We start from the raw sequence: 27,426 nt of genomic DNA on the forward strand, positions 1-27,426 counted from the left end.
TTTCCTTTCAACAAATCAAAGTTGTTAGCCATTTCTATCCACCATTACAATCCTGTTTAGCTTGTATGTCTTCATTCTTAATTGATGAAAGCCTCAGTCTGGCCAGTAGCCACATAAGGATGTGAAGCCTGGACGAAAGAAGAAGAAAGACAAATTCAAGCTTTTGAGAACAAGTGCATCCGAAAACTGCTGAAAATCTCATGCAGGAAGATGATCACCACTGAGCAAGTGCACAAGAGGGCCAGAACAGAAGGAGCTACTGAGCCACATTAGGTCCTACTAGTTACATTACTTTGGGCTTGTGATGATTCACCCACATGACAACATTTAGAAGACGAGGAGGGTCAAGAATAAACTGGATGGATAACGTCATGACATGCATCTCATTATTAGGAGCATGTTTGCTACATGTGACATGAGACAGAGGGCATTGGAAAAAGTTGATTCAACTATGCCAGTGGTCCCCAACCACCGGGCAGCGGACCAGTACCGGTCCGTGCGCTATTTATTACCGGGCCGCACAGAAAGAATAAATAATTAGAGATCACTAGAAAAGCAGTTTTCACTGCTTCTATTTTGGGTGTTATTGTCTTATTGTCACCCCTAGGTGGGAGCAGCGTTGCAGCGAAAACAGCTCATTTTAAATTTTTTGTGAGCAATATTATTAAATCCTCCTGCCCCCGCTGGTCCATGAAATTATATCTTATATGAAACCGGTCCGTGGTGCAAGATTGGGAAACGCTGGTCTATGCAGCCAACCATCACAAAGCAATGAGATCATAGTGACATGACATGACACTCCAGTCCTGTAGTGATTCTTCAGAGAGACAAACTGAGTACTAGTCGAAGTCGAACCCTGCAGTGGTTAAAACCCAGCAATTAATTGGTGGCCCGTCCAGGGAATTTCTGCCCTGTGCTCAGTGTTTTCCAGTGGAACCGGACCTGTGATGACCCTGGATAAAAAGTTTAATGAAAATGAAATAAAAGCAGTGTTGTACAAAATGTGCTGTTATCACTTGTGTCATTTAATGCTCTGTTTAATTATTTGGAAAATTTCACTGTAGGGTGGCACGGTGGCTCAGTGGGTAGCACTGTCACATCACAGCAAGAAGGTCCTGGGTTCGATCCCCAGATGGGGCTGTCCGGGTCCTTTCTGTGCGGAGTTTGCATGTTCTCCCCGTGTCTGCGTGGGTTTCCTCCATGAGCTCCGGTTTCCTCCCACAGTCCAAAAACATGCAGTCAGGTTAATTGAAGACACTGAATTGCCCTATAGGTGAATGTGTGTGTGTGTGTGTGTGTGTGTGTGTCTGCCCTGCGATGGACTGGCGTCCCGTCCAGGGTGTTACTGTGTGCCATGCGCCCATCGAAAAGCTGGGATAGCTGGGAAAAGCTGGCTCCAGCACCCCCCTCCCCGCAGCGACCCTAATTGGATAAGCGGATAAGAAAATAAATGAATGAATGAATGTTTCACTGTAACAAATATGCAACAACAGAGGAAAATATTTTTTGCACAACCCAGGGGCCATTTACTTTTGCAATATATTTTACTGTGGTATTACATTATAAAAATGCAAATGGCCCTTATCTGACCCAGTTTGTTGGCTAGAAATCAAGGTGGATAATGAATGCTGGTTAGCGCTTGTGGTTTCTTCATCCTCATGAGTTTCAGGAAGGACTTACATAACTGGTCCAACAGTGTGACTCATCAGACTTCATCCTCTGGTTAAAGAGTAAACTGGATTTAGTTCCTCTTCTAAATTTAGAGGTCGGAGGAATTCTGTTGGCTTGGACTGGCCTGTTATTTGTGGTTTGGATGCATCAGTGACCTGTAACACTTACCATCACATCGCGACACAAAGCTAACCACAGTGCTGGTTACTCCTGAGACAGTGATGTAATGTTTCTTTGGTGCGTTTATCTTTACCTTTTGTTATACTGCGGGTGTGTATGTGTTCTATATTTAGCTTCAGATGTGTGGATTTTTCCCAGAATAGTTAGATTTTGAGTTTTTTTTAGTTTAGTAAGAGATTTCCAAAGTGCTACATTTACATTTATGGCATTTAGTGAACGGTTTTATCCAAAGCGACCCACAATTACAGGCCTTGCTTATGGACCCAACAGTGGCAATCTGGCAGTGGTGAGGCTTGAACCAGGGACCTTCTGATTACAAGTCTATTACTGCTCAGCAACCACTGTCACTACGAATGCTAGTTTTGGACAGAACCAGAATCTTTATTCAGTCTGTTACACCAGTGATTTTAAAATAACCAGTTTGTCAAAAAGTGATCTCTATGATCTTTTCAGAAATAGCAACTAAAGACTTTTAAACTATGGGAATTTGTGCCAATTCAGTACAAACAGCATTTGTATGGCTGGGCACTGATGTTGGTCAAGAAAGCCTCAGTTGGCCGCTCAGGTGGCGCAGCGGTAAAGTACGCTAGTGCACCAGAGTTTCGAATACATTGGATAGAATCTCAGCTCTGCCTTTCCAACTGGGCTGGAAGGCAGCATGAACAACGATTGGCTGTTATTCAGGATTAGAGGGTAAAAAAGTCAGATCATAGGTCCTCATAACTGGTGCAACTGCGGCCCCTGCTGGCTGACTGTTGGCGCCTGCACAGGGCTGAGGAATAATTCTGATGGGGGTGTGACCCTCCATACACAGTGCCCGTCAGTGTATGAACTCGACTCGAATCAGTATAGAGGACGCAGTCAGGGTAATTGGACACGACTAGATTAGGGGAGAAAAATTGGGGGGAAAAGTTGGGGAAACTAGGGGGGAAAAAAAGAAGAAGAAAAAGAAACACATAGTGTAGTTTCTCTGCAGTCTGAAATGTCTCATGAATTCCTACTTTCATTAATACACGCTGGAGATGGTCATGTTTTTCTCTTTCATGCTTTCCACAGGTGTGGATCCTTCTCTACAGGTGGATCACCGAAACCCCACCCCACCTCACCCTGGTCCTCTCAGCTCCAGACACAACAAACCCAGAACGGCGAACTCACGGGATGAACGATTCAGATCTGGTAAACACACTTTGTGTTTGACACTTCAGTCTAATCAGTACTGATGGGTACAGGATGTAGAACTAGCATTACTTTGTTGCATTATACCATGCTCACGTTCAACTCTTATTTAAATCCCATTCATTGCGTCTTACAGACAAGAACAGCTAAGGGGTACAGTCACCTCACAGCAAGAAGGTCCTGGGTTTGCATGTTTACCCAGTGGCTGCATGGTTTTCCTCCGGGTGGTCCGGTTTCCCTCCACAGTCCAAAGACGTGCAGTCAGATTAATTGGAGCTACTACAACTGCCCTTAGGTGTGAATGTGTGTGGGTTTGCCCTATAATGGACTGGTGACCTGTTCAGGGTGTTTACTACCTTTTGTCCAGTTAATTGGATTCACCACAACTGAGTAGGATAAAGCGGTGGTAAAACAGACAATAATTATTTATTATTTGTTATCTTTTATTGTTTATTGTTGTATTGTAATCTTTTGCTTCTTTTGTAATTTTATTATTGTTGTAATGCTTTGGCAATATTGTTTCCTACAGTCATGCCAATAAAGCTACTTTGAATCTTTGAATCTTTGAATCAATAAATAAATTAATGAAGTCAGCTAGCACCATCACCAAGCTACAAATTATGAAAGTCTTGATCTGGCCAGTAGCCACGTATGGATATGAAGCCTGGACACTGAAGAAAGAGGAAGAAAAACCCTTTCAGGCTTTTAAGAACAAGTGCATAAAAAAAACTGTAGAAAATTGCATGAAGGAAGATGATCACCATTGGCGTAATCCAGTTTTTTGTTGGAACTTTTATGCCTTTACCTTTTGATTCAGTGGTGAGGTGTGATGCCTCTTACATGATCATTCAGTCCCATAAACAGATGATTGTGGGTTTGCTGTTTCTGCAGATCTGCACACTGAAGCTGTACAAGCAGCCTTGGCCAAATACAAAGAGCGGAAGATGCCGATGCCCTCGAAGAGACGATCAGTTCTGGTTCAGTCCTCTGTAGAAGCGTGTACACCGCCTGGTGAGTACCAACACAGACATACATGCAGATTCCTCTTGGAAGGCTTTCAACAAGATTAACAAGATTTTAAAGTGTCTTTGGGAATTTGTGCTTAGTCAGGCAAAAGAGCATTTTTGAGCTCAGGCGCTGATGTTGGACGATTGATGCCCAAACCATTATGGACTGCCCACTGTACTGTCCAGTTAGCAGAAGACATGATGAAAGTGGTAAAACAAGTAGCAGACTGTAACAGTTTTGTTGAAAAGTTCCAGTATTTGTGAATTCTGACTGTTCAACCTCTGGTGTTTCTCTGAGTCGTCTCCGTCTGCTTCAGATCACAGGGATTCTTCATCTCCAACATGTTCATGGTTGATTTCTCTAATAATGCAGATCAGGAGGTTCATCGCTCCGTCTTTACACTCACGTTAGCTTAATGTTAATTCATGTTAATCAGCATGTGGCATATTATCAATTACATGGAGTTAAAGTAATTACTGGGGTTTTAGAACATGACCATTCAGGACCACCGGTACCGTTTTTAAACAACTACATTATTAGAACATTTCTACAGGCCTCGGACACTCAGCCGGGCCCTTTAAATAATGTAATTATACACAATGGGGGCTAAAGACTGCTAGTTTGCACTTTTCATACAATGTTTTTTTTTTTATTATAAATCATATAAACAGCAAAGCAATCTGAATATTTAAAAAATACTGTATATAAAATTCAGAATATTTTCCTCTCTTTTGACTTTGGCCTGTGGATTATGGTTTGGTTTTCTTGTGTTCCTTTATTACTTTGGCCATTTTGTATTTTGTTGTTATTTATTACTTTTATTTTGTGTCTTTTTCGTTACAGTTTTGTTTTACCTTGGTTAAATGTCCTGTAAACTAGGGCTCTGTCTCATTCCACCCCAAACCAGCCAGGACAGCTTGATTTTACCCTGACATGGAGTCTATAAGTCTCTGTAACACCTCTGTAAAACATGGTGGTGGAGACTCTGTTTTCAAATGATTAGCGACAAAGCTGCTTTGTACTGATCAGATTTGCTTCAGTCTGATCGTGTCTGTTGAAGCTGTTGATCAGACAACTTTCAGCAGGTGGATTTGATCGACTCATCAGAAGCTCTCAGAGGGGCTGCGTGACAGCCTTGGCCCTCTTCGATCGGAAGTAGCGACAGGGTCGAGAGACAAATAAGCACCAATAGGCCATGATTGAATTGGTAAAAAATACCCCGGAGAAATGGTGTTAAAAATACCAACTACACTGCTGCACCTTCTACACTCATACCAGAAAAACAAACACTACAATGTTATTACCAATGTTGTAAAATGCATTGAGGAACATATGGGCTACAGGCAGTAATTGTTTACACACAAAGTCAGTCTGTGTGGTATGTGCAACTTATAAAATAACCACTGAATGTATGTACCAGAAAGGTCTTTTTGATAAACTGCTCACAGTACATGTTTGTGTATAAATATAAGTTTGACTCAAAAAGCTAAATTCAACCAATCAGCGCAGTGGGGCTCACCGACCTGTCGACTGTGTTCAAATGAATGAGGGCCTCAGCTGTAAACAGTTAGCTTTCTTGAAAACCTCTGATTAAGCCTTTAATTGTGTGGTTTTGAGTAAACACACTGTAGGTGTGGATGTTGTAACACTGTCCTTTCCGTCCCTCAGATACGTCCTCGGCTTCGGAAGATGAGGGACGGTTGGCGTCGTCCTCGCCGTACCTGGCCTCGAACCCCAACGTTGAACACTGGTTCAACCGGGTCATCCATCATCACTGCTCATCCACTTCCTCCTCCGCCTCCTCCACTTCCTCCTTCCCCGGGGGGCGGAGCCAGCACAGCACCAACTCTGCTACCAACTCTGGCACCGCAGCTACTGTTCTGGCTGACGTCATGGCTCAGACACACCTCGGTCAGTACCAGTTTCTACTACCTTCTACGACCTAGTTTACTACTGTACTAGCGGGGCGGCACGGTGGCTAGGTGGGTAGCACTGTCGCCTCACAGCAAGAATGTCCTGGGTTCGATCCCCAGGTGGGGCGGTCCGGGTCCTTTCTGTGTGGAGTTTGCATGTTCTCCCCGTGTCTGCGTGGGTTTCCTCCGGATGCTCCGGTTTCCTCCCACAGTCAAAAGACATGCAAGTGAGGTGAATTGGAGATACAAAATTGTCCATGACTGTGTTTGATATAACCTTCTCTACTGATGAATCTTGTGTAATGAGTAACTACCGTTCCTGTCATGAATGTAACCAAAGTGTAAAACATGACGTTAAAATCCTAATAAACATACAAACAATCTGTACTAGCGGCACAGTGGCTCGGTGGGTAGCACTGTCGCCTCACGTGTCTTTGTGGGTTTCCTTCGGGAGCTCCGGTTTCCTTCCACAGTACAAAGACGTGCAAGTGAGGTAAACTGGAGATGAACTCATGTATCTTGTGTAACCAGTAACTACCTGTTCTGTCATGAACGTAACCAAAGTGTAAAACATGATGTTAAAAACTTAATAAAATAAATGAATACATAAACACCACTTTACTACATTGGTTAAATCTGCCTAACTTCATATGGTACACCATAAATGCCAGCTACAGTCGGAATACCCCACAGAACTGGATTTATGTAGTTCGTCCTCCGACATCCAAGCTAGTTTGATGAACTATGTACTAATGAAGGCAAATTAACCAATGAAATTACTTTGTTTGACCTGTGACAGAAAACCACTTTGCTCCTCCGGATGTGACGGGACTTTCGGAGCGTTCACAGGTGGCGTCGGTGAGAGGGTTATCCCGTGGACACACACAAACACCTTCCCTTGCGGTCATGGAAACAGCCGATGGTGAGTAACGTCCTTCCCTCTTAAGTTTAATTCCATCCCACTCCACCTCCCACTGCATTTTTATCTCTGACCACAGACTATCACGTCCCGTTCGTCACTGTGAAGCCATTGGGCACTTCTTTTTACCAGACAGTGGAGAAACACACTGATCCACCACTCGTGCAGTTGCCTTGACCAGACAGTAGGGCATTTTTGGGAACTCAACCCTCCATGTGGCACTATTTTGCCTCTGGCTCTTTCTGTCATCATGGAGAAACTGCCCTGGATGTGAGCTGCCTTCAGGGGTGGCGAGACAGCATCAGAATATGCAGTCTTTTTTTTTAAAATATTTTTTGTTTATGCATTTCCCTTTTTCTCCCTTTTTTATCGTGTCCAATTGCCCGATTGCGTCATGCTTCCTCTCCACCAATGATAATCCCCACTCTGATTGAGGAGAATGAAGCTAACCCACACCCCCTCCGACACGTGGGCAGCAGCCGTATGCATCTTATCACCTACACTTTGACTGTGCACTGCGTACGGAGAGACACACCCTGAGAGCACTCTTTTCTCATCTCTGTGCAGGCGCCATCAGGTCGTAATTGCATTAGTTATGAAAGAGAGACCCTATCCGGCTTAATCCCACCCATATCTGAACAACAGGCCAATCATTGTTTATGTGGCCGCTCGATAGACTTGATACGATGTATTCGAGATCCCAGCTCTGGATCCAGAGTGTGTTTTTACCGCTGCGCCACCTGAACAGCCTCAGAATACGCAGTCCCTACACAGAAATACACGCTCAGCATAAGCAGTGTCAGTAGGTGGATTGGCTGTTTTGCCTTCTTGTCCCTTTTGTAGCTGCTGCCAGTTTTTATGTGTTTCCTCTTTTTATTCTTTTTTCACATTGGTGGGTTAAGCAGCTGGCACATAGGTGACAACTGTCACTGGTTATTTTTCTCTCTTTTGACTTTGGCCTCATGGTTTGGTTTTCTTGTGTTTCTTTATTACTTTATTACTTTATTACCTTTATTTTGTGCCTTTTTGGTCACAGTTTTGTTCTACCTAGGTTAAATATCCTGCGAAATAGGGCTCTGTCTCATGACAGCTTGATTGCACCTTGACATGGAGTCTATAAGTCTCTGTAACACATGGTGGTGGAGACTCTGCCTTCAAATGATAAATGACAAAACTGCTTTGCACTGACTGTCATTGTTTTCCTACAGATGAAGCATTTCTGTTTACCATGATTCCTCTGGACCTTGATGCACAGCTTAAATTCACCTCCTTGTCACTTTGCTAATTAGTTTAAGGTTCAATGTCATTAAATTATGACGCTGTTTGTCGTTGACCTTTTAAAGTAAGTGTATCCACACATCTGACTGATTGTGTCCATGAAATGAAATAGACATGAAATATATGATGAAAACAGATGAATACGGAGTGATTTATCTTATACGATGTTTTATAAAACATGTTTATCATATAAAACAAGCTTTTAAAAGCACATCTCTTATTTATAGTCAACTTATTTGTTATGCTTCACTTCTTTACACGTGAATCTGCCACAAAGTACAAAACATTCATCAGCTGAAAGCAGCCGAGCACGACGCTACACATTCCTCCCATGAATACTGAACTGAGTTGAGATCTGCTGATGTGAGATACACAGCATGTGATTTCCATCATGTCTACACAATATGACTCTGTGTGAGTGTGTGTGTGTGTGTGAGTGTGTGTGAACGCATGCATGCCAGTGTGCTTGTGTGTGTGTGTGTGTTTGCTGTTGTGGGTGCACACTGTAGGTGTTTCTTTTACCTGTGGTTACAGACAAAAACACACACACAAACACACACACACACACACATTGTGAGACCTGTTCAGTGCAGGTCTTTGTGGTTTGTTGTTTTGTTGCTGCTGTGATTTGTGTTGTGTTGTTTTGTTATTGTGATTTGTTATGTATTGTGTTGTTGTTGTGTTGTTGTTTTGTTGTTGAGTGTTGTTGTTTTGTTGATGTGATCTGTGTTGTGGTGTTGTGATGTTTTGTTGTTGTGTTTGTTTTGTTGTTTTGTTGATGTGATCTGTTGTGTTGTTGTTTGTTTTGTTGCTGTGTTCTTCTTGTGTTGTTTTGTTGTGTTCTTCTTGTGTTGTTTTGTTGTGTTCTTGTTTTGTTGTGTTCTTCTTGTGTTGTTTTGTTGTGTTCTTCCTGTGTTGTTTTCTTGTGTTCTTGTGTTGTTTTGTTGTGTTCTTCTTGTGTTGTTTTGTTGTGTTCTTCTTGTGTTGTTTTGTTGTTGTGTTCTTGTGTTGTTTTGTTGTGTTCTTCTTGTGTTGTTTTGTTGTGTTCTTCTTGTGTTGTTTTGTTGTGTTCTTCCTGTGTTGTTTTCTTGTGTTCTTGTGTTGTTTTGTTGTGTTCTTCTTGTGTTGTTTTGTTGTGTTCTTCTTGTGTTGTTTTGTTGTTGTGTTCTTGTGTTGTTTTGTTGTGTTCTTCTTGTGTTGTTTTGTTGTGTTCTTCTTGTGTTGTTTTGTTGTTGTGTTCTTGTGTTGTTTTGTTGTGTTCTTGTGTTGTTTTGTTGTGTTCTTCTTGTGTTGTTTTGTTGTTGTGTTCTTGTGTTGTTTTGTTGTGTTCTTCTTGTGTTGTTTTGTTGTGTTCTTCTTGTGTTGTTTTGTTGTGTTCTTATTGTGATGTTTAGTTGTTGTGTTTTTATTGTGTTGTTTTGTTGTTGTGTTGTTTTGTTGTGTTCTTGATGTGATGTTTTGTTGTTTGGATGTTGTAATCTGTTGTGTTGTTTTTTGTGTTCTTGTTGTGTTGTTTTGTTGTCATCTCTTGTTTTGTTGTGTTATTTTGTTGTGTTGTTTTGTTATTTTGTCGTTGTGTTGTTATTTTGTTGTTGTGTTGTTCTTATTATGTTGTTTTGTTGTTGTGTTGTTTTGTTGTGTTATTTTGTTGTTGTGTTCTTATTGTGTTATTTTGTTGTTGTGTTGTTTTGTTGTGTTATTTTGTTGTTGTGTTGTTTTGTTGTTGTGTTATTTTGTTGTTGTGTTGTTTTGTTGTGTTGTTTTGTTGTTGTGTTATTTAGTTGTGTTCTTGTTGTGTTGTTTTGTTGTGATGTTTTGTTGTGTTGTTTTGTTGTTTTGTTGTGTTCTTATTGTGTTATTTTGTTGTTGTGTTGTTTTGTTGTTGTGTTATTTTGTTGTGTTCTTGTTGTGTTGTTTTGTTGTTGTAATCTGTTGTTGTGTTGTATTGTTTTGTTGTGTTGTTTTATTGTGTTCTTATTGTGTTTTGTTGTTCTTGTTGTGTTGTGATGTTTTCTTGTGTTGTTTTGTTGTTGTAATCTGTTGTTGTGTTGTTTTGTTGTTGTGATTTGTGTTGTTATGATACGTTATTTTGTTGTTGTGATTTAAGTTATAATGTGTGTAGCATCATTTGTTAAAAGGAAAACAGTGGCAGGTGGAAGGTGATCAGTGGAGTTTCTCTACACTAAACTAAAACCATGTATTTTAATTTGACCCACTTGTTAAGAATAGGTGTGGCTTAAACACCTGAATAATCAGCCGGGTGTCCACACAATTTTGGCCGCATAGTGTTTGGGGGAAAGTGTTTGTTGGGGGGATGAATATTTTTTACATCACATTGATAATGACAGATCCTCCTCTCTCAGTCTCAGTAGATCTCATGAATGCGCTGGTGGGCAGCAGCTTGTTGCCAGGCAGTGTAGTCTTATCAGAACTGGTCCAATCACAGAGCCCGAGAGCGCCGGAGAGGCGGAGCTAAGTGTCTCTGCTGAGCGCGCTCAGTAACAGACCGATACCTCTCACACCACTGACTCTTAATGAGGTTCTGCCTGGGTTTGTCTGACTAGTGATAAAGCGTCCTCACCATCTTCATAGTGACCCGTCCTTTTATTTATGTCTCATCTCATCTCATGTATATCTCCTCTGTCTCTGTCTCTGTCTCTCTCTCTGTCTCTCTCTCTGTCTTTTCTTTAATCTGAAGGTGTCCCCGTGAACAGTCGTGTCTCGTCTAAAATCCAGCAGCTCTTGAACACTCTGAAAAGACCCAAGCGGCCGCCGCTGCGAGAATTCTTTGTGGACGATTTTGAGGAGCTTCTGGATGGTAGGAAACATCTCCCCCCAAAAAAAACATCTAAGAACTTGCCCCCCCCCCCCTCTAATATTCGGGTACGCTCAAAACGCCCCTTGCAAATACTGATTTAAAAATGATAAACATATTCCACTCACTAGCTTTGCATTATGTTAGGATCTATCAGTGTTCCCATCCCAGGAATGTTTTAGAATGGCAGGAAACCCCCCAAAAAACCCACCCCCGTCACACCCAGGTATATTTAACATTTGCCCCCCCCCCCCTCCTTCCTTTTGTCAGAAGTACCATTAAAATCATGAAAACAGTCTTTTCTGTGGTGCCAGTATTTGTGTTGGAGACTGTAGATGTTGGGTCAGCTCGAAAAGCCAGAACATTCAGTTTGCTCTGGCATTGATTCTACTGATCTGACTGGAACAACGTTCTCATAATAAATCTTCGCCCAGTTGTCTCCGTTCCAAACCAAACCAATGTCCGAATTCTCCTTCCTGCCTGTGGCTGGTCGGACCTTATTCTGGACTTTCAGTCCCAACTGGTTAAGAAGCACTGGTTTATTGTTCAGGATGCTGTATGAAGTGCATGGTACAACCAGTGCAGTCACCTGAAATAAATCCTGCACACAATTCTGCACACACACCACATACACACACATTTTTTTTTTACAGCCGTGCCCTATCTCATCTGGTTTGAGGGTCACATATGTCACTGCAGAACGTCTGACAGATCTACCACACTGAAACATAAATCCTCCACATTCTCCTCCCCCTCTCTCTCTCTCTCTCTCTCTCTCTCTCTCTCTCTCTCTCTCTCTCTCCGTGTCTCACACTTACAGATTTATTTCAAACCTTCATGTTTTTTTCCAACATGTCTCTGCTCTCACCATTCAGATCTTTCTTGCTCTGTTAATCTACAATTTTGGCTTGCTGGCAACGATTTATTCTTCAGTCATTGGCTTATGCAGTTAATTAATCCAAGCACCCAAACACCCACCCACCCACTCACCAATCCATCCATCCGTCCATCTATCCATCCATCTGTCCATCCATCCGTCCATCTATTCATCCATCTGTCCATCCATCTGTCCATCCATCCGTTCATCCATCTATCCATCCATCTGTCCATCCATCTGTCCATCCATCCGTTCATCCATCTATCCATCCATCTGTCCATCCATCCATCCATCTGTCCATCCATTCACTCATCAATCCGTCCATCCATCTATCTATCCATCCATCTGTCCATCCATCCGTCCATCCATCCATCCATCCATCTGTCCATCGATCTATCCATCCATTCACTCATCAATCCATCCATCCATCTGTCCATCCATCTATCCATCCGTCTGTCCATCCATCCGTCCATCCATCCATCTATCCATCCACCTGTCCATCCATCTATTCATCCATCCACCCATCCATCCATCCATCCACTCATTAATCCGTCCATCAATTCGTCCATCCACCCGTCCATCCATCCACCCGTCCATCCATCCACCCGTCCATCCATTGATTTATCTATTTATCGATCCATCCATCCATCCATCCATCCATCCACTAATCCATCCATTTATCCATCCACCCATCCATTCATCTGTCCATTCATCCACCCACCCATTCATCCACCCATCCATCCACCCATCCATCCATCCACTTATACATCCATCCATCCATTCATTCATTCATCCACCCATCCATCCACCCATTCATCCATCCACTTATACATCCATCTATCCATTCATTCATCCACCCATCCATCTATTCATCCATCCGTCACTTCAGCCATCCTCCCATTGCTTTTACCCTTTTTCCAGCTCATCCATCTATCCATCCATCCATCCATCCATACATACATCCATACATCTACTCATTCTTCTATTGATTTATCTTCCAACAATCCACATTATTCTTTTCTCCAATTATTATTTATTACCAATTTTGTTCATCTAATTTTAAAATGATTTATCTAATGCTGAATCGGTTCGAACTTATTTAACCACTAATAAACTCACTAATTCATACAAACATCCACTAACCCAGTCACTCATCCATCCATTGATCTATTCAATCATCATGACTGTACAGTAATGTGTAGTATACATTATAAAGTGTATTAATATGAAAAATATGAACACAACATATATAAATAAATACTTTTGTTTTTCTGTCTCTCTGTAGTCCAGCAGCCAGACCCTAACCAGCCCAAACCTGAAGGGGTGCAGATGACACCTCTGTACGGTGGGCCCTTAGAAGTGGGGTCCAAATGGCCTCCATCTCTCCTTGGCTGTCTGCATAGATGGGGCACCTCACATCCCAAAAGCTCCTGTCTTACCTCGCTGGATAACACCGGCAAACCTGTTCACACACTCACATACGGTAAACCAACACACTTTATTTACCATTAGTTATTCTCACATGTTTTATTTGCTTATTTATTTAGATTAAATGAATAGTGGTTAGTGGGAATTACACGAACCCTCATTTGTTTTTTAAAGATGTCGTGGATATAACATGTCTACACACCCCTGTTACAATGCAAGGCTTTTGTGATTTTAAGAATGAGACAACACATACAACTGGTGTGTGTGTGTGTGTATATGTGTGTGTGTGTGGTGCAGGAAAGTTGTGGACACGCAGTCAGAAGCTCGCTTACACACTCCTCAACAAACTCAGCACCCGAAATGAACCCCTGCTACGACCTGGAGACCGGGTGAGACTCCTCATCCTACACACATCTGCACTGATCCGATAAGTGCAGAAATCGCAGAACGGCAGGAGTCTGATTATCAGGGTTATATGCACTGTAAAACCTTGGAGTTTACACCAGTCTTCCCCCTTTTTTTCAGCATAATTACGATCAGCATATTTTTTTTCACAGCTCTGTATAATCAGAACATGCTTTTTTATTTACCTTTCTACAGGTCGCCCTTGTTTTCCCCAACAATGATCCGGTGATGTTCATGGTGGCGTTTTATGGCTGTCTTCTGGCAGAGTTAGTGCCTGTGCCAATAGAAGTGCCACTTACACGAAAGGTAACCACACACACTCACACACACACACGCACACGCACGATAAATGCTTTTCCCGTGTAAGATGCACTGCCGCCCTCTGCTGGTAGAAGAGGTGTATAACACTTATCATGTAAAACACTGCTCTGTGTTTTTTCTGAACACTTATCTGTTTACATTTTTATTTTTCTCTACGTGCACATGGACATGAATGTAACCAAAGTGTAAAACATGACGTTAAAATCCTAATAAACAAACAAACATATTTGGATTTTAACATCATGTTGTACACACTTTGGTTACATCCATGACAGAAACGGTAGTTACTCGTAACACAAGATTTATCGGTTCACAAGTTTAATGTCAAACACAGTCATGGACAATTTTGTATCTCCAATTCACCTCACTGGCATGTCTTTGGACTGTGGGAGGAAACCTGAGCTCCCGGAGGAAACCCACACAGACACGGGGAGAACATGCACACAGACAGGACCCGGACCGCCCCGCCTGGGGATCGAACCCAGGACCTTCTTAGATCAACTGTGTATAAAACATGACAACATGAGAACAGCTTCTTTGGAGGTCAGCACAGAGAAACAGTCTCTTCAGAGACCGAAATATTTGGGTCAAAACTCAACAAATGTAAATTTCAAGCACTGATCTCTCCAGCTAGTTGTATTTGCCCCTGAAGTTGTTGTTATTTGTACCTGCTTATCGCTGCAAATCCTGACAAAATAAAAGTAAATTCGCTTGTCGCATTTTGCATCCAAAAGCTTGTTGTGACTGGGCCTTCACACTGGGACGCTGAAGAATCCATCTGTCCGTGTTCTGCGTCATACTGTGACCAGGTGGAAACACTAATGCTGCTCTCGAGCCTGCAGTGGAATTGGATTATGTTTCTCCTTCTGCCAAGTTCCACGCTGACTGCTACTTAGCTGGTAACAGCGAGAAACAGTCTGCCGGGTGTCTCATCTCCAAGTTGAACGAGACAACAGAAGGGGAATTTATGCCAGCACTGAACCAGTTTAGCTTTAATGTGTGTGGAAGAGAAGATACATAGATAAAGATGGTTTTGTAAAGGCTCTTCTAGAGAGTTGACATCTGGGGTAAAATCTAAATGTTGGTTATGAATGCTGCTGAAATAGAGTCTGGTCCATTTACAAGTCTATTGAAACTTGTATCATTTTAGTAAACAAACCATGTCTCAAACTGCATGTTACAGAAATAGACTTACCATTTAATTTAGTCCTCTTGGAGGTGCTTTAATGCACTTCTGTTTGCATCCTGTTATTCTGCTTCCTGTACAGAGCTTCACCAATGCTACAACTCAACAGTTTATACACTATATAGCTATATAATATTAAAGCACACTATATAAGCCCCGGGGTGGCACGGTGGGTAGCACTGTCGCCTCACAGCAAGAAGGTTCTGGGTTTGATCTCCAGGTGGGGCGGTCCGGGTCCTTTCTGTATGGAGTTTGCATGTTCTCCCCGTGTCTGCGTGGGTTTCCTCCGGGAGCTCCGGTTTCCTCCCACAGTCCAAAAACATGCAGTCAAGTTAATTGGAGACACTGAATTGCCCTATAGGTGAATGGGTGTGTATATGTGTGTGTGTGTGTGTCTGCCCTGCGATGGACTGGCGCTCCGTCCAGGGTGTTACTGTGTGCCTTGCGCCCATTGAAAAGCTGGGATAGGCTCCAGCTCCCCCGCGACCCTAATTGGATGAGCGGTTAAGAAAGTAAGTGAGTATATAAGCCCCACCATCACCAAGATGCCACTGTTGGTACCCATATTAGACTTTGCCAATACAAACTGGTTGTGCAATGTGGCACCATCTTGTGGGCTCACCACCTGAACGTTTAATGTTAAATACCAGTCAGGTTTCAGGCATGTGTTGGACACCATCAGACAGATTAGACCTTGGCAGTAGAAAATGCTTTTGCAGAGACTCCTGTCTTTACTGCTGTGTTTATTCTCTCTGTCTGTAGGATGCTGGCAGTCAGCAGATTGGATTTCTGCTAGGCAGTTGTGGTGTGACTTTAGCTTTAACGACAGACGTGTGTCAGAAAGGTCTTCCTAAAGCTCACACCGGAGAAGTCGCTACGTTTAAAGGTCAGTATGATACTTAAAAACATTTTCTATCCGCTTAATAGTTTGCCAAAACCGCTCTGACCTGCCGAGACAGGAACTCCACAAGACATCTGAAGGTATACTGTTCCAGAATATTGCCATCAGGCCCTTTATCTTTGTACGTTGTGTGGTGGATCATCCGACAGTGAATCCTGGTGCACATTCCTGGCCATTCAAAACTGGATTTGTTGGACCAGTTGACCTTCTTCTGTTGCTTTGATATACTATTCCAATGCCTGCGGAGTTAGCATGGCACTTTGACTGATCTTACCACCAGCATTCAACATGTGAATTACGAGGAACCACCAACAGCCCAACATCTAAAAGTTTAATGACCCTCACATGCACCAGCGCTATCAGACAGGCGAATTTGATGTGTTGGTTCATCAGTGTATGTTGGGATGTTTACAATGTCTCTATCAGTCTAGATTACTTTAAAATAATTCAGAATTATTCTGCTATGTGTGTGTGTACAGGCTGGCCTCGGCTGCTGTGGTTTGTTACTGATGGGAAGCATGTTGTAAAGCCTCCTAAAGACTGGAATCCTCCAATCAGAGACAGCAGCAATGAGACGGCGTACATCGAGGTGAGTGTGCTGATGTCTTTTAATAAATGGTGAAAAATCAATACATGACATTTAACACTCTTCTACTTTCTCTTTTTCTCGCTCTCTCTCCCTGCAGTATAAAACCAGTAAGGAGGGCAGTACTATGGGCATCACGGTATCACACGCTGCCATGCTGGCTCACTGCCATGCACTATCACAGGCCTGCGGCTACACAGAGGGTCAGATTCACCATATCTGTATTTGTCTGTATGATCTTTAATAGGACTTAATACTCATCCAGGGATTTTACAAACAAAATATAATCTCTCCCTCCAAATATACCCCAGATTTCATATTCCTTTTACTGCTTATGTACCAAAACGCTTTAAACAGACGATTTTTCCAAGGTACCATGTTTTCATAGTCCTATGTTTTTCATAGTCCTACACTCCCAGGGGCCTATTTTCCAAAACCCCTTTACTTAGCCAGGACCCCATACTTTATACTCAAGACACCTGAATTGTAGGGCCGCTCAGGTGGCGCAGCGGTAAAAACACACGCTGGAACCAGAGCTGGATCTCGAATACATCATATCGAATCTCAGCTCTACCTATCGGCTAAGGCTGACGGCCACATGAACAACGATTGGCCTGTTGTTCAGATTTGGGCGGCTGATGGCACCTGCACAGAGATGAGAAAAGAGTGCTCTCGGGGTGTGTCCTCTCTGTACACAACGCTGAGCTGCACTGCACTCGTCAAAGTGTAGGTGATAAAATGCATACGGCATGCTGCCCACGTGTCGGAGGGGGCGTGGGTTAGCGTCGTTCTCCTCAATCAGAGCGTGGATCGGCATTGGTGGAGCAGAAGCATGACGCAATCGGGCAATTGGACACGCTAAAAGGGAGAAAAAAGGGAGAAAATGCATAAACAAAAAAATATATATAAATATATTAAAAAAAGACCTGTTTTCTTTAGTGTCACAATGTTATGTTCCCAGAGCACCCTATGTTTCCTTTCTCAAGATTCCCCTAATCTCAGACTACCTCCTAAAAACCACTAGGTCTAGGTGTAGGTGGATGGGCACATGCATAGTTCCATGTGATTGATTGGTGCCCGTCCAGGGTGTGTTCCTGGCTGTTTGTGACATAAAACAGTCTTCAATGACGGCTGTATTCTGATGTGTGTTTTCTCTACAGGTGAGACCATCATTAATGTTCTGGACTTTAAGCGTGATGCAGGTCTTTGGCATGGTGTTCTCACTGTGAGTTCACACACACACACAGATGCTCACACACACACACTTACAGTGCTCGTCTTGTTTGAAAGGTTTTGTGATTTGTCTGTCTTTTTAATTCTTAACATCTTTGTATCTGGTGCTGATGAAACCTGGTGCCCGTAACCATGGTGACATGTGGTAGAGTGTGATGAACCGGATGCATGTGATCAGCATCCCTTACTCCCTAATGAAGGTCAACCCTCTGTCCTGGATCCAGAAAGTACACACATACAAAGGTGAGTGTTGTGTGTTGCCGTCTCGCAGTGTGTCGGAGTGTGTGTTGCGGGTGCACGCTGCTGACGTGGTTTCCGTGTGTTTGGTTTGTCCCACAGCCGACGTTGCCGTGGTGAAGTCGAGGGACATGCACTGGTCTCTGCTGTCTCAGAGAGATCAGAGGGACGTCAGTCTGAGTTCATTACGCATGCTCATCGTGGCAGACGGAGCGAATCCCTGTGAGTACACCAAGCACAAAAAGCAAAAGTGTATTTACACCAACCAGGAATAACATTATGACCACCTTCCTAATATTGTGTTGGTCCCCTTTTGCTGCCCCATACGCAACAAACTGTGATGCTCTGTGTATTCTGACACCTTTCTATCAGAACCAGCATTAACTTCTTCAGAAGTTTGAGCTACAGTAGCTCGTCTGTTGGATCAGACCACACGGACCAGCCTTCGCTTCTCAAGTGCATCAATGAGCCTTGGTCGCCCATGACCCTGTCGCCGGTTTACCACTGTTCCTTCCTTGGACCACTTTTGATTGATACTGACCACTGCAGACCAGGAACACCCCACAAGAGCTGCAGTTTTGGAGATGCTCTGACCCAGTTGTCTAGCCATCACAATTTGGCCCTCGCTGGTCAAACTCGCTTAAATCCTCACGCTCGTCCATTTTTCCTGCTTCTAACATCAACTTTGAGGATAAAATGTTCACTTACTATATATATACTAATATATCCCACCCACTAACAGGTGCCGTGATGGAGATAATCAGAGTTATTCACTTCACCTGTCAGTGGTCATAATGTTATGCCTGGTCTGTGTATATAAAAGACTATATGATAATGCAGGCATGTGCATGATGATTGGCATTGCGATGCTATGTTGTGTGTGTGTGTATGTGCAGGGTCGATCTCCTCCTGCGATGCCTTCTTGAACATGTTCCAGGCTCGAGGTCTGAGACCGGAAGTGATCTGCCCGTGTGCTACGTCAGCCGAGGCTCTTACTGTCGCTATCCGCAGGTAGGAAATCTAGACATTTCAAACTCCGGATTTCAACTCCGCTGCCTCTTCCACCCCTGCCCTGACCGAGGAGAGTCACAGACCATCACGCACCCTCTCCGACACACGTGCAGCTGCTGGCTGCTTCTTTTCCCCCTGCCTGAGGTGGAGTCTCACAGAGAGCTGTACTGTGTACAGAGTCACGCTGTGAAGTCCTTAAATGCCCCACCATTATTGTAGGTACCTTAACTAGCCAGATAAGGTTCACCAGTGGTAGTTTGGAGATTAAGGTACTGTACTAGTAATCAGATGGTTGCTGGATTAAACCCCACCACTACCAAGTTGCCACTGCTGGGTCCCTTAACCTCGCTTGCTTTAGTTGTATTTAGTCATATTTAGTCAACTTTCTTTGAAAACATATTAGTTGTAAAATGACACACACAGGAAACATGTTGATGTTTTTTGATAAATCTGTGGCAACAGTTTGGGGAAGGCTCTTTCCTGTTCCAGCTTAACTGTATACAAAGTGAGGTCCATAAAGACATGGTTTAACAAGTTAGATATAAAGGACGTCCACTGGTTCGCACAGTAACCCTGCCCTCCACCTCACTATACTCCTATGAGATGAATTGAAACCTTCATAGTGAGCCAAGCCTTTCTCATCCAGTATGACCAGAATTCCCACAGACACATTCCCAAATATTGTGAAAAGACAACTCCATATCAATGGTCATGATTATTGAATGTGATGTCCACATATTTTTGACTATATAGTGTATATTTGTAAGGACTTGGTTCTTCTGCTATCAGGCCTCCAGAGATGGGCGTGCCCCCACCGGGCAAAGCGGTTATTTCCATGAGCAGTCTGAGTCACGGCGTGATACGAGTGGACACAGAGGAGAAACTGTCCGTTCTTACACTGCAGGATGTTGGACAGGTGATGCCTGGAGGTGAGAGAATCAGAGAGGTTTTAAAAGTGGTTCGAGATCTTACACTGTGCTTGTGGCATCGGTGCGATGTAGAATGATGTCCGTTTGTGTGGCAGCATCGGTCTGTGTGGTGCGTCCGGATGGTCGACCGTACCTGTGCAAAATGGATGAAGTGGGCGAGATCTGTGTGAGCTCCTGCACCACGGGTGTCTCCTATTACGGACTGTCAGGTATCACCAAAAATGTCTTTGAGGTAAGAAGAAATACAAAATCCAAGACTGATTTTGAGTTGTGGAAATAATTTTAAAAGCGAGTTTACCTGTATTGTAGCATTTTTACACAGTGGAAATTCACTCAAGTGCTTTACACAAACACAGAAAAATAAAGCATTAAATAATGAGAAATAATACAGCTGTTGACATCCTCAGAGAAACCACATGTGCTACAATTGGGGAACGTCTGAGATCTTTTGACAGGTTGTTCTATTTGCATGCAGCATTAAAGCTAAATGCTACTTCACAATGTTTAGTTTGGACTTTGGGCTCAATTAGCTGACCTGAGTCCATGGATCTAAAAGATTCACTTCAGTTTATATTTTTAAACATTGGTAGGTGTGCGGATTACAGTATCATGCCTACCTGCCATGTCACTACTATCCAGCAGGGGGCATGGAGGCACTGAGGACTGAATGATCTATCTATCTGTTTGTCTATGCAATCCATCCACCACCCCACCTGCTCATGGACACTTTCTTCCCTTATGAATAGATGTTTGTAATATGTTAATGTAAACCATGGTTTCAGTAAATGCCTGTTCCTGATTGGCTGGTAGGTTTGTATTAATTCTTTATAACAGGACAGCTATTGATTACACCCAGTCAAACATTTAATCATGGTTTTAAATCAGTACGCTCAACTGCTGTTGGATTTTGGAGTTGAATTGTTACACTCTGTGTCGTGGATTTGAGCTGGTCTTTGGTTTTTAGATGAGGATGTGTTTGCTTGTGTGAAGGTCTGTAAGATGTGATGTGTATGAGGGCTTTGCTCTCCTATCTCTGTCTACAGACGTTCCCTATGACTGCATCAGGCACTCCCATCAGCGATCGGCCGTACACTCGCACCTCTCTACTCGGCTTCATCGGTCCGGTCAGTTCACAAGTCAACTTAACAGTTTAAAAATAATATATGAAATAATATATGATTCAGTAATATGACTCATGTGGATAACACGACACTTATAGCAAAATATTACAAAGATCTGAAGTTCATTATATGGCATGTTATAAGAAAGAGAGAAAATATGGCACTTCAGCTCAACATGACAACAGAAAAAACAACTAAATTTACCTTTAACGAAGAAGATGTGGACATGGTGGACAGCTCTTACCTATTTAGATAAATTATTAACAGCGAAGGATCCAGCAGGAAATACGACATAGACTGGCACATCCCAGAACATGAATAAAGGAACTGGGAATGATCTTTATAAATCCATATAAATATATACAAAAATAATATACAATAATAAATAATCTATATAATTATCCATCTTTGGACTATATACTTCTCTCTGGTTCTTTATGAATGTGAAAATTGGACCATAAAAAAGAGACAGGAAGAATAATGTTGCTTTTGAGCCTTGATGCTGGTGAGGACTTGATAGTACCTTGGATGGCAATTAATAATAGTAACTGTTTAGTTAAAGTTGCTAAACATAAAATAACATTTAAACATTGGCACAGATTTACAAAGTGTTCTTTTAATAGTAGCTGCAAGACTATAATGTAGCTAATAGGCAATAGAAATCTCTAGCTAGAATTTAAGCATTGTACAAACAACATGTCTGAGTCAGTGGTCCCCAAAGTCGGCATCCTGGCCTACAGTGTGTTTTATAGTTTTATTATATATTTAAAGAATTTTTAATGTTTTACGAAGTGATTAATATCTTTAATTTGCTTCTTTTTATTATTATTATTATTATTTTACCATATTATAAAGAATTGTTTTAGGGTGCCCTGACCACTGGTCTAAATTGTCCCATCCTGTTATTCCCAGGACAACCTGCTGTTTGTTGTGGGAAAGATGGACGGGCTGATGGTCGTCAGTGGGCGGAGACACAATGCTGATGATGTAGTGGCGACTGCACTGGCAGTGGAGCCAATGAAATTTGTCTATAGAGGACGGTGAGCAGTATGATCTTTAATAGAATTATCTGATACATACACATGCACATACACAGTAAGATCACAGTGGGTCTGCTTTCCCCATCAGACATCGCCAGTCATGTCGGTATGTAGACTCTCAGGGGATTTAGACCCTGGATCCCTGTGGTAGTGGTCCAGCCTAATTTACCACTGCACCACCCAACCACCCCGTTTTAAACATTTATATTGTTTTAAATTTACATTTACAACTTTCAGCAGAAGCTTCATCCTGAAGTGACTCATTGTGAGAGATGTGACCAATACTGTACAAGCAATTGAAGCCTGAGGGTCTTTCTAAGACCCATCAGTGGCAGCTTGGCAGTGGTGGGGCATAAACCAGTGACCTTAAAAAGCACTGGGTGTAACTGTGACCAGGATGATCACTGTGTGTCCAGGACAGAAAATGTTATGGTGAAGCAGTTGTACATGATGCTTGCTGTTGTGTTTGTGTTTGTATGGTCAGGATTGCAGTGTTCTCAGTGTCTGTCCTGCATGATGAGAGGATTGTGGTGATAGCAGAGCAGAGACCGGATGCTTCAGAGGAGGACAGCTTTCAGTGGATGAGTCGAGTGCTGCAGGTACACCACACACACTTACACACATACAGTCTTTAGTTTTTAACACATTATTTAATGGTTTTTGGTGCAGCAGTCCATTGCTCTAGCCCAACATCACTCAGCTGAGGAATATTAGGAGTAAAGTGTGTTCCTCAGTATATGTTTCAGCTCTGTATGTTGGCTTCACGCTGACACAGTCAGATAATGAGCCAGTGCAAACCATTTTTGCCACGTAGTATTTAAAAGCACAGCAGAAATGATACTGGAAGTGGCAAGACTTTTATAAACTTTAGTGTGATTATTAGGCAAGGCAAGGCAAGGCAAGTTTATTTGTATAGCACCTTTCATACACAGTGGCAATTCAAAGTGCTTTACATAAGGAAAAATTAAAAGCATTAAAACATTCCTGAGATCTAGAACCTCAGAAAGACTTCTTGCAAACATTGAAAGCTCTCTGTACTAGTTTATTTCACAATGCTTTGGGAAAAGCAGACCAGGGCAGCAGTTTAAAATAAAGCTGCGACTTGCTTCATGTGTCAGAAGAAGCCAAATCAAGTCAAATGTATTTGTATAGCAATTTTTAGGATAGGATAATTATTTACTGGAATGTGTTTGAGTGTGTCCTTATGTCCTCTCGTTTATGCGTTATAGGCGATAGACAGTATCCATCAGGTGGGGGTGTATTGCTTAGCACTGGTTCCTGCTAACACGCTTCCTAAAGCAGCACTCGGTGGGATCCACGTCTCAGAGACCAAGCAGCGCTTCCTGGAAGGGGCGCTGCACCCCTGTACCGTTCTCATGAGTCCCCATACCTGCATCACCAATCTGCCCAAACCACGCCAAAAACAACCAGGTACCTGCCGACCTTAACCAGTTTACCTTTTCCTATGACTGTTCTGTTTGAACCTGTCTTTGCTAATCTGCTGCAGACTTATTCACCTTATCCTTATCTGTTCCCTCTCAGAGGTGGGTCCTGCTTCCATGGTTGTTGGGAATCTGGTAGCAGGAAAGCGAATTGCTCAGGCCTGTGGGAGGGACATGAGTCAGCTGGAGGATCATGACCAGGTATGCAACACACGCTTAAGTCTCACAGGATCAGCTGTGATCTCTGATACATGTCTGGTCAAAGTTTTTGTAAAAGTTGGTTATGAGCACAGCTACCCCCACAGTCTTCCTAAACCTGCCCATGTTTAACTCCAGAAGAGCTTTGAAGTGTTTTTACCCTCACCAACAGTGTGAATGTTCCTAGAGGGTTTGCAAAAGATGGTTTGCAGAAGATGGTAGCATTTGTTATTTATTATAAGTAAATCACAGTTATTCTCAATGTTCTTTAACTTCTTAATGTATATAAATGAACCACTAATAAATTACTGATGTTTTTTGAGACTTTGATAGTAAAGCTGTACCTTTAGCTAGCCAGCATGATAAGCTTATAATGGCTTTAGCGAAATGTCTGTGGCTAATAAGTAGTGCAACAGCACCACGGTTAGGGTTTTAATTTGACAAACAAGAACATTGTGTGTGTTGTGTTTTTGCAGTTCCTGTACATGCAGGATGTTTTGCAGTGGAGAGCTCAGGCCACACCAGATCACCCGCTGTTCCTCCTGCTTAACTCCAAGGTTCGTTACTGCTGCCATCCAGTCCTAAACACTGATCACAGTGTGTGCTTAGTGTACAGTGGTGAGCAGTGAATATTGTGATGTTTGGTGTGTGTTCAGGGTACAGTGGCGAGCAGTGAATATTGTGATGTTTGGTGTGTGTTCAGGGTACAGTGGCGAGCAGTGAATATTGTGATGTTTGGTGTGTGTTCAGGGTACAGTGGCGAGCAGTGAATATTGTGATGTTTGGTGTGTGTTCAGGGTACAGTGGCGAGCAGTGAATATTGTGATGTTTGGTGTGTGTTCAGGGTACAGTGGCGAGCAGTGCGTCCTGTGTGCAGCTTCATAAGCGAGCTGAACGTGTTGCTGTGGCTCTGATGGAGAGATGCAGACTGAATATTGGAGATCATGTAGCACTTGTTTACCCACCCGGTAAGAATTCAACTTTTTTAACGTTCATAATCCAGTGTAGATGCATTTATAAACAGCAGCGTTGTATTAAAAAAAACAATATACAAACACGTTGGCATGATCCTTGTCACCACTGGCTGTTCTCTTCTGTCCTCATGTGTTTCCTCTGGTTTTCTACACAACATGCAGATAGTTGATTGGCTGCAATAACTGCCTCAATATGTATGTGGGTATGAGTGTTGGTACCCTAACCAAGACACATTTACACCCTCTACTCACTGTATATATTTGGCTTTTAACTAACAGTGACCCTGATTTGGAGGAAGCTGTTAATAAAACGAAAATGAAAATAAAGGCAATAAACTTGTCCTGTCATTAACCTGTCTTGTCATTAATGACTAACCAAAAGTTTATAATAGCAATGATAATTTTTTACACAGGGTATAAAAGACAGACGCTGGGTCCCTGGCTAAGAAGGGTACAGTTTGGGTCACATGGCAATAAAAACAACCACAGTGTGGGATCACGCATTTAAAAATGTACTGTATTACAGGGTACTGCTCAGTGGAAAACGGATATAAGAGAACTGAATAAATTTTCCTAAACATTTTCTAATATACAATAATGTTCTAGATATAAGCCATTCAACTTTTCCTTTACCAGTAACATACTGTCCCCCAGTAATTCCCTGTACCGCTTTACCAGTACAAATACATACTACTTGAAATAAGTGTAAACTAGTCCTCGGTGCTGAAGAACATTTTCATTGCTTTGCTGCAGGTATTGACCTGATTGCTACGTTCTATGGCTGTCTGTATGCCGGCTTTGTTCCGGTAACAGTTCGTCCACCACATCCGCAGAATCTGGCCACAACCCTTCCAACCGTCAAGATGATTGTCGAGGTAAATACAAGTTACAGCTGGATTTGGGTGTGCCTATTTCTTTGTAAGTCGTGTATACTGTTTGACCTGTTAATGTGTACATAGTTATTTTGCTGGGTGGAACCTACTCTGTGTGGGCAAAAGTATGTGGACACCCACACATTGCTAACAGGTGTGTAAAATCAGTTTACTAAAACAATTTGTGCCCCTGTGCATGAAGCAAGGTCTATGAGGTTTGATAGGTTTGGTGTGCAGGACCTTCGATCTTAACCTCATAGAGCAGCTTTGGGAAAAAATGGAATGTCAGTTACAATTCAGGACCTCTCATCCAACATTTTTCCTCGGCGGTTACATATTTTTAGCCCTATGATAAATGTATAGCTGTTTCAGTGCAGATGTGTATTTTTACTGTGTCTGTGTGTGGTTGAAATGTGTGTGTGTGCATGTGTGTGAGTGGGTGTGAGTATAGTTACCTGGTTGTTTAGTAACTAAGTGTAGCTGTTGGTGTGTGTGTGTGGTTTAGTTGTAAATGAAGTGTGTGTGTGTGTGTGTGTGTAGTTATATATGGTGTTGGTCAGTAATGATGTGTAGTTGGTGAAGTGTGTGTGTGTGTGTGTATTTTGTAGGTCAGTAAGTCTGTCTGTATTCTGACCACACAAGCAATAACAAAGCTCCTGAAATCCAAAGAAGCAGCAGCCGCTGTCGATGTGAGGACATGGCCGATGGTTCTAGATACAGGTACGAAGGGAAGTGTTACAAACGGCTGAGTATAATGTCTGCATTATTGGCTTCATCTCCTGCACACCCACATCTGTGTCATAAAGAGAAGATGTTTTGGTTTATATTGCTAGATTTCTGATTTCTGATTCTTCTCGTTCTTCTAGATGATCTCCCAAGAAAGAAACTCTCCCAGATCTATAAGCCACAATCACCGGACATGTTGGCATATCTGGACTTCAGTGTGTCCACCACAGGCATACTTGCTGGGGTGAAGGTATTGTACAATTATTTTGGATCAATTAAGTGAGACTCGTAATAGAAGGTGTGTAAAAGGGCATCATTGTGTACTGTTGGTGGTCATGGGGCGGTAAGTAATTGTTATGCCCCTGCTATGTGGCTCTTGGTCTAAGGGTATAGTAGGGACCGTAACTATGGTGTGTAGGTGGACAAAGAGTAATAGGTGAGGCAGTGCACAAACTCAAACAAGGCCAGTAAGTATAATACTTACTCATTTAATCAGAATACCCAAACTGTACAAAACTGTAACAAAGTGTATATACAACAAATCAGTGTATATACAATATGTAGCGTGAGAGACAAACCTGAGGAGGGAGAACGTGGACAATACCAGAGAAAAGAAAAGAGTAAAACAAGACTACACTAAGCTGTATATAAATACCCTAAGTTAAGGCTAATGAAAATACATGGAATGGTACCTGCCCTCTTACCTAGTGTTTTTAATACAGTGATAAATACCTACGTCTTACCTGTTCTACCCTCCCAGAGGAGAAAGAACATACAAACTGGAGTGAAATGTACAAAGGGAATAAAAATCCCTACAAACAACTAACAAGACTACAACTAGACAAAACACTAACAAACAGGTAACTAAAGCAAACAAAACTAAGAATGTCAAGGCTATAATAAATAAAGAAACACAAAGCCAACATTGGACAGTCTATTGCAGTGTTTCCCAACCACTGTGCCGCGGCACATAAGTGTG

General features: G+C 42.4%; 1 protein-coding gene across 1 annotated transcript in view; it reads left to right on the plus strand.

Moving 5' to 3' along the window:
* The window catches only part of dip2a (disco-interacting protein 2 homolog A), a 95,555-nt gene that overhangs the window by 56,703 nt on the left and 11,426 nt on the right, over positions 1 to 27,426 (plus strand). Inside the window, exons 3-29 of the mRNA XM_063006183.1 lie at positions 2,908 to 3,027; positions 3,919 to 4,038; positions 5,704 to 5,946; positions 6,748 to 6,870; positions 10,844 to 10,963; positions 13,123 to 13,320; positions 13,563 to 13,654; positions 13,866 to 13,976; positions 15,940 to 16,063; positions 16,558 to 16,667; positions 16,765 to 16,867; positions 17,825 to 17,889; positions 18,047 to 18,140; positions 18,237 to 18,356; positions 19,031 to 19,145; positions 19,935 to 20,074; positions 20,170 to 20,306; positions 21,118 to 21,198; positions 22,108 to 22,235; positions 22,720 to 22,834; positions 23,465 to 23,666; positions 23,778 to 23,878; positions 24,352 to 24,432; positions 24,720 to 24,843; positions 25,603 to 25,724; positions 26,330 to 26,441; positions 26,588 to 26,697. Coding sequence (XP_062862253.1) covers positions 2,908 to 3,027; positions 3,919 to 4,038; positions 5,704 to 5,946; positions 6,748 to 6,870; positions 10,844 to 10,963; positions 13,123 to 13,320; positions 13,563 to 13,654; positions 13,866 to 13,976; positions 15,940 to 16,063; positions 16,558 to 16,667; positions 16,765 to 16,867; positions 17,825 to 17,889; positions 18,047 to 18,140; positions 18,237 to 18,356; positions 19,031 to 19,145; positions 19,935 to 20,074; positions 20,170 to 20,306; positions 21,118 to 21,198; positions 22,108 to 22,235; positions 22,720 to 22,834; positions 23,465 to 23,666; positions 23,778 to 23,878; positions 24,352 to 24,432; positions 24,720 to 24,843; positions 25,603 to 25,724; positions 26,330 to 26,441; positions 26,588 to 26,697 — 3,311 coding nt within the window. The remainder of the gene's footprint in view (positions 1 to 2,907; positions 3,028 to 3,918; positions 4,039 to 5,703; positions 5,947 to 6,747; positions 6,871 to 10,843; positions 10,964 to 13,122; positions 13,321 to 13,562; positions 13,655 to 13,865; positions 13,977 to 15,939; positions 16,064 to 16,557; positions 16,668 to 16,764; positions 16,868 to 17,824; positions 17,890 to 18,046; positions 18,141 to 18,236; positions 18,357 to 19,030; positions 19,146 to 19,934; positions 20,075 to 20,169; positions 20,307 to 21,117; positions 21,199 to 22,107; positions 22,236 to 22,719; positions 22,835 to 23,464; positions 23,667 to 23,777; positions 23,879 to 24,351; positions 24,433 to 24,719; positions 24,844 to 25,602; positions 25,725 to 26,329; positions 26,442 to 26,587; positions 26,698 to 27,426) is intronic.

Source organism: Trichomycterus rosablanca, chromosome 12 (genome assembly GCF_030014385.1).
Source record: "Trichomycterus rosablanca isolate fTriRos1 chromosome 12, fTriRos1.hap1, whole genome shotgun sequence".
Classification (NCBI taxonomy): domain Eukaryota; kingdom Metazoa; phylum Chordata; class Actinopteri; order Siluriformes; family Trichomycteridae; genus Trichomycterus; species Trichomycterus rosablanca.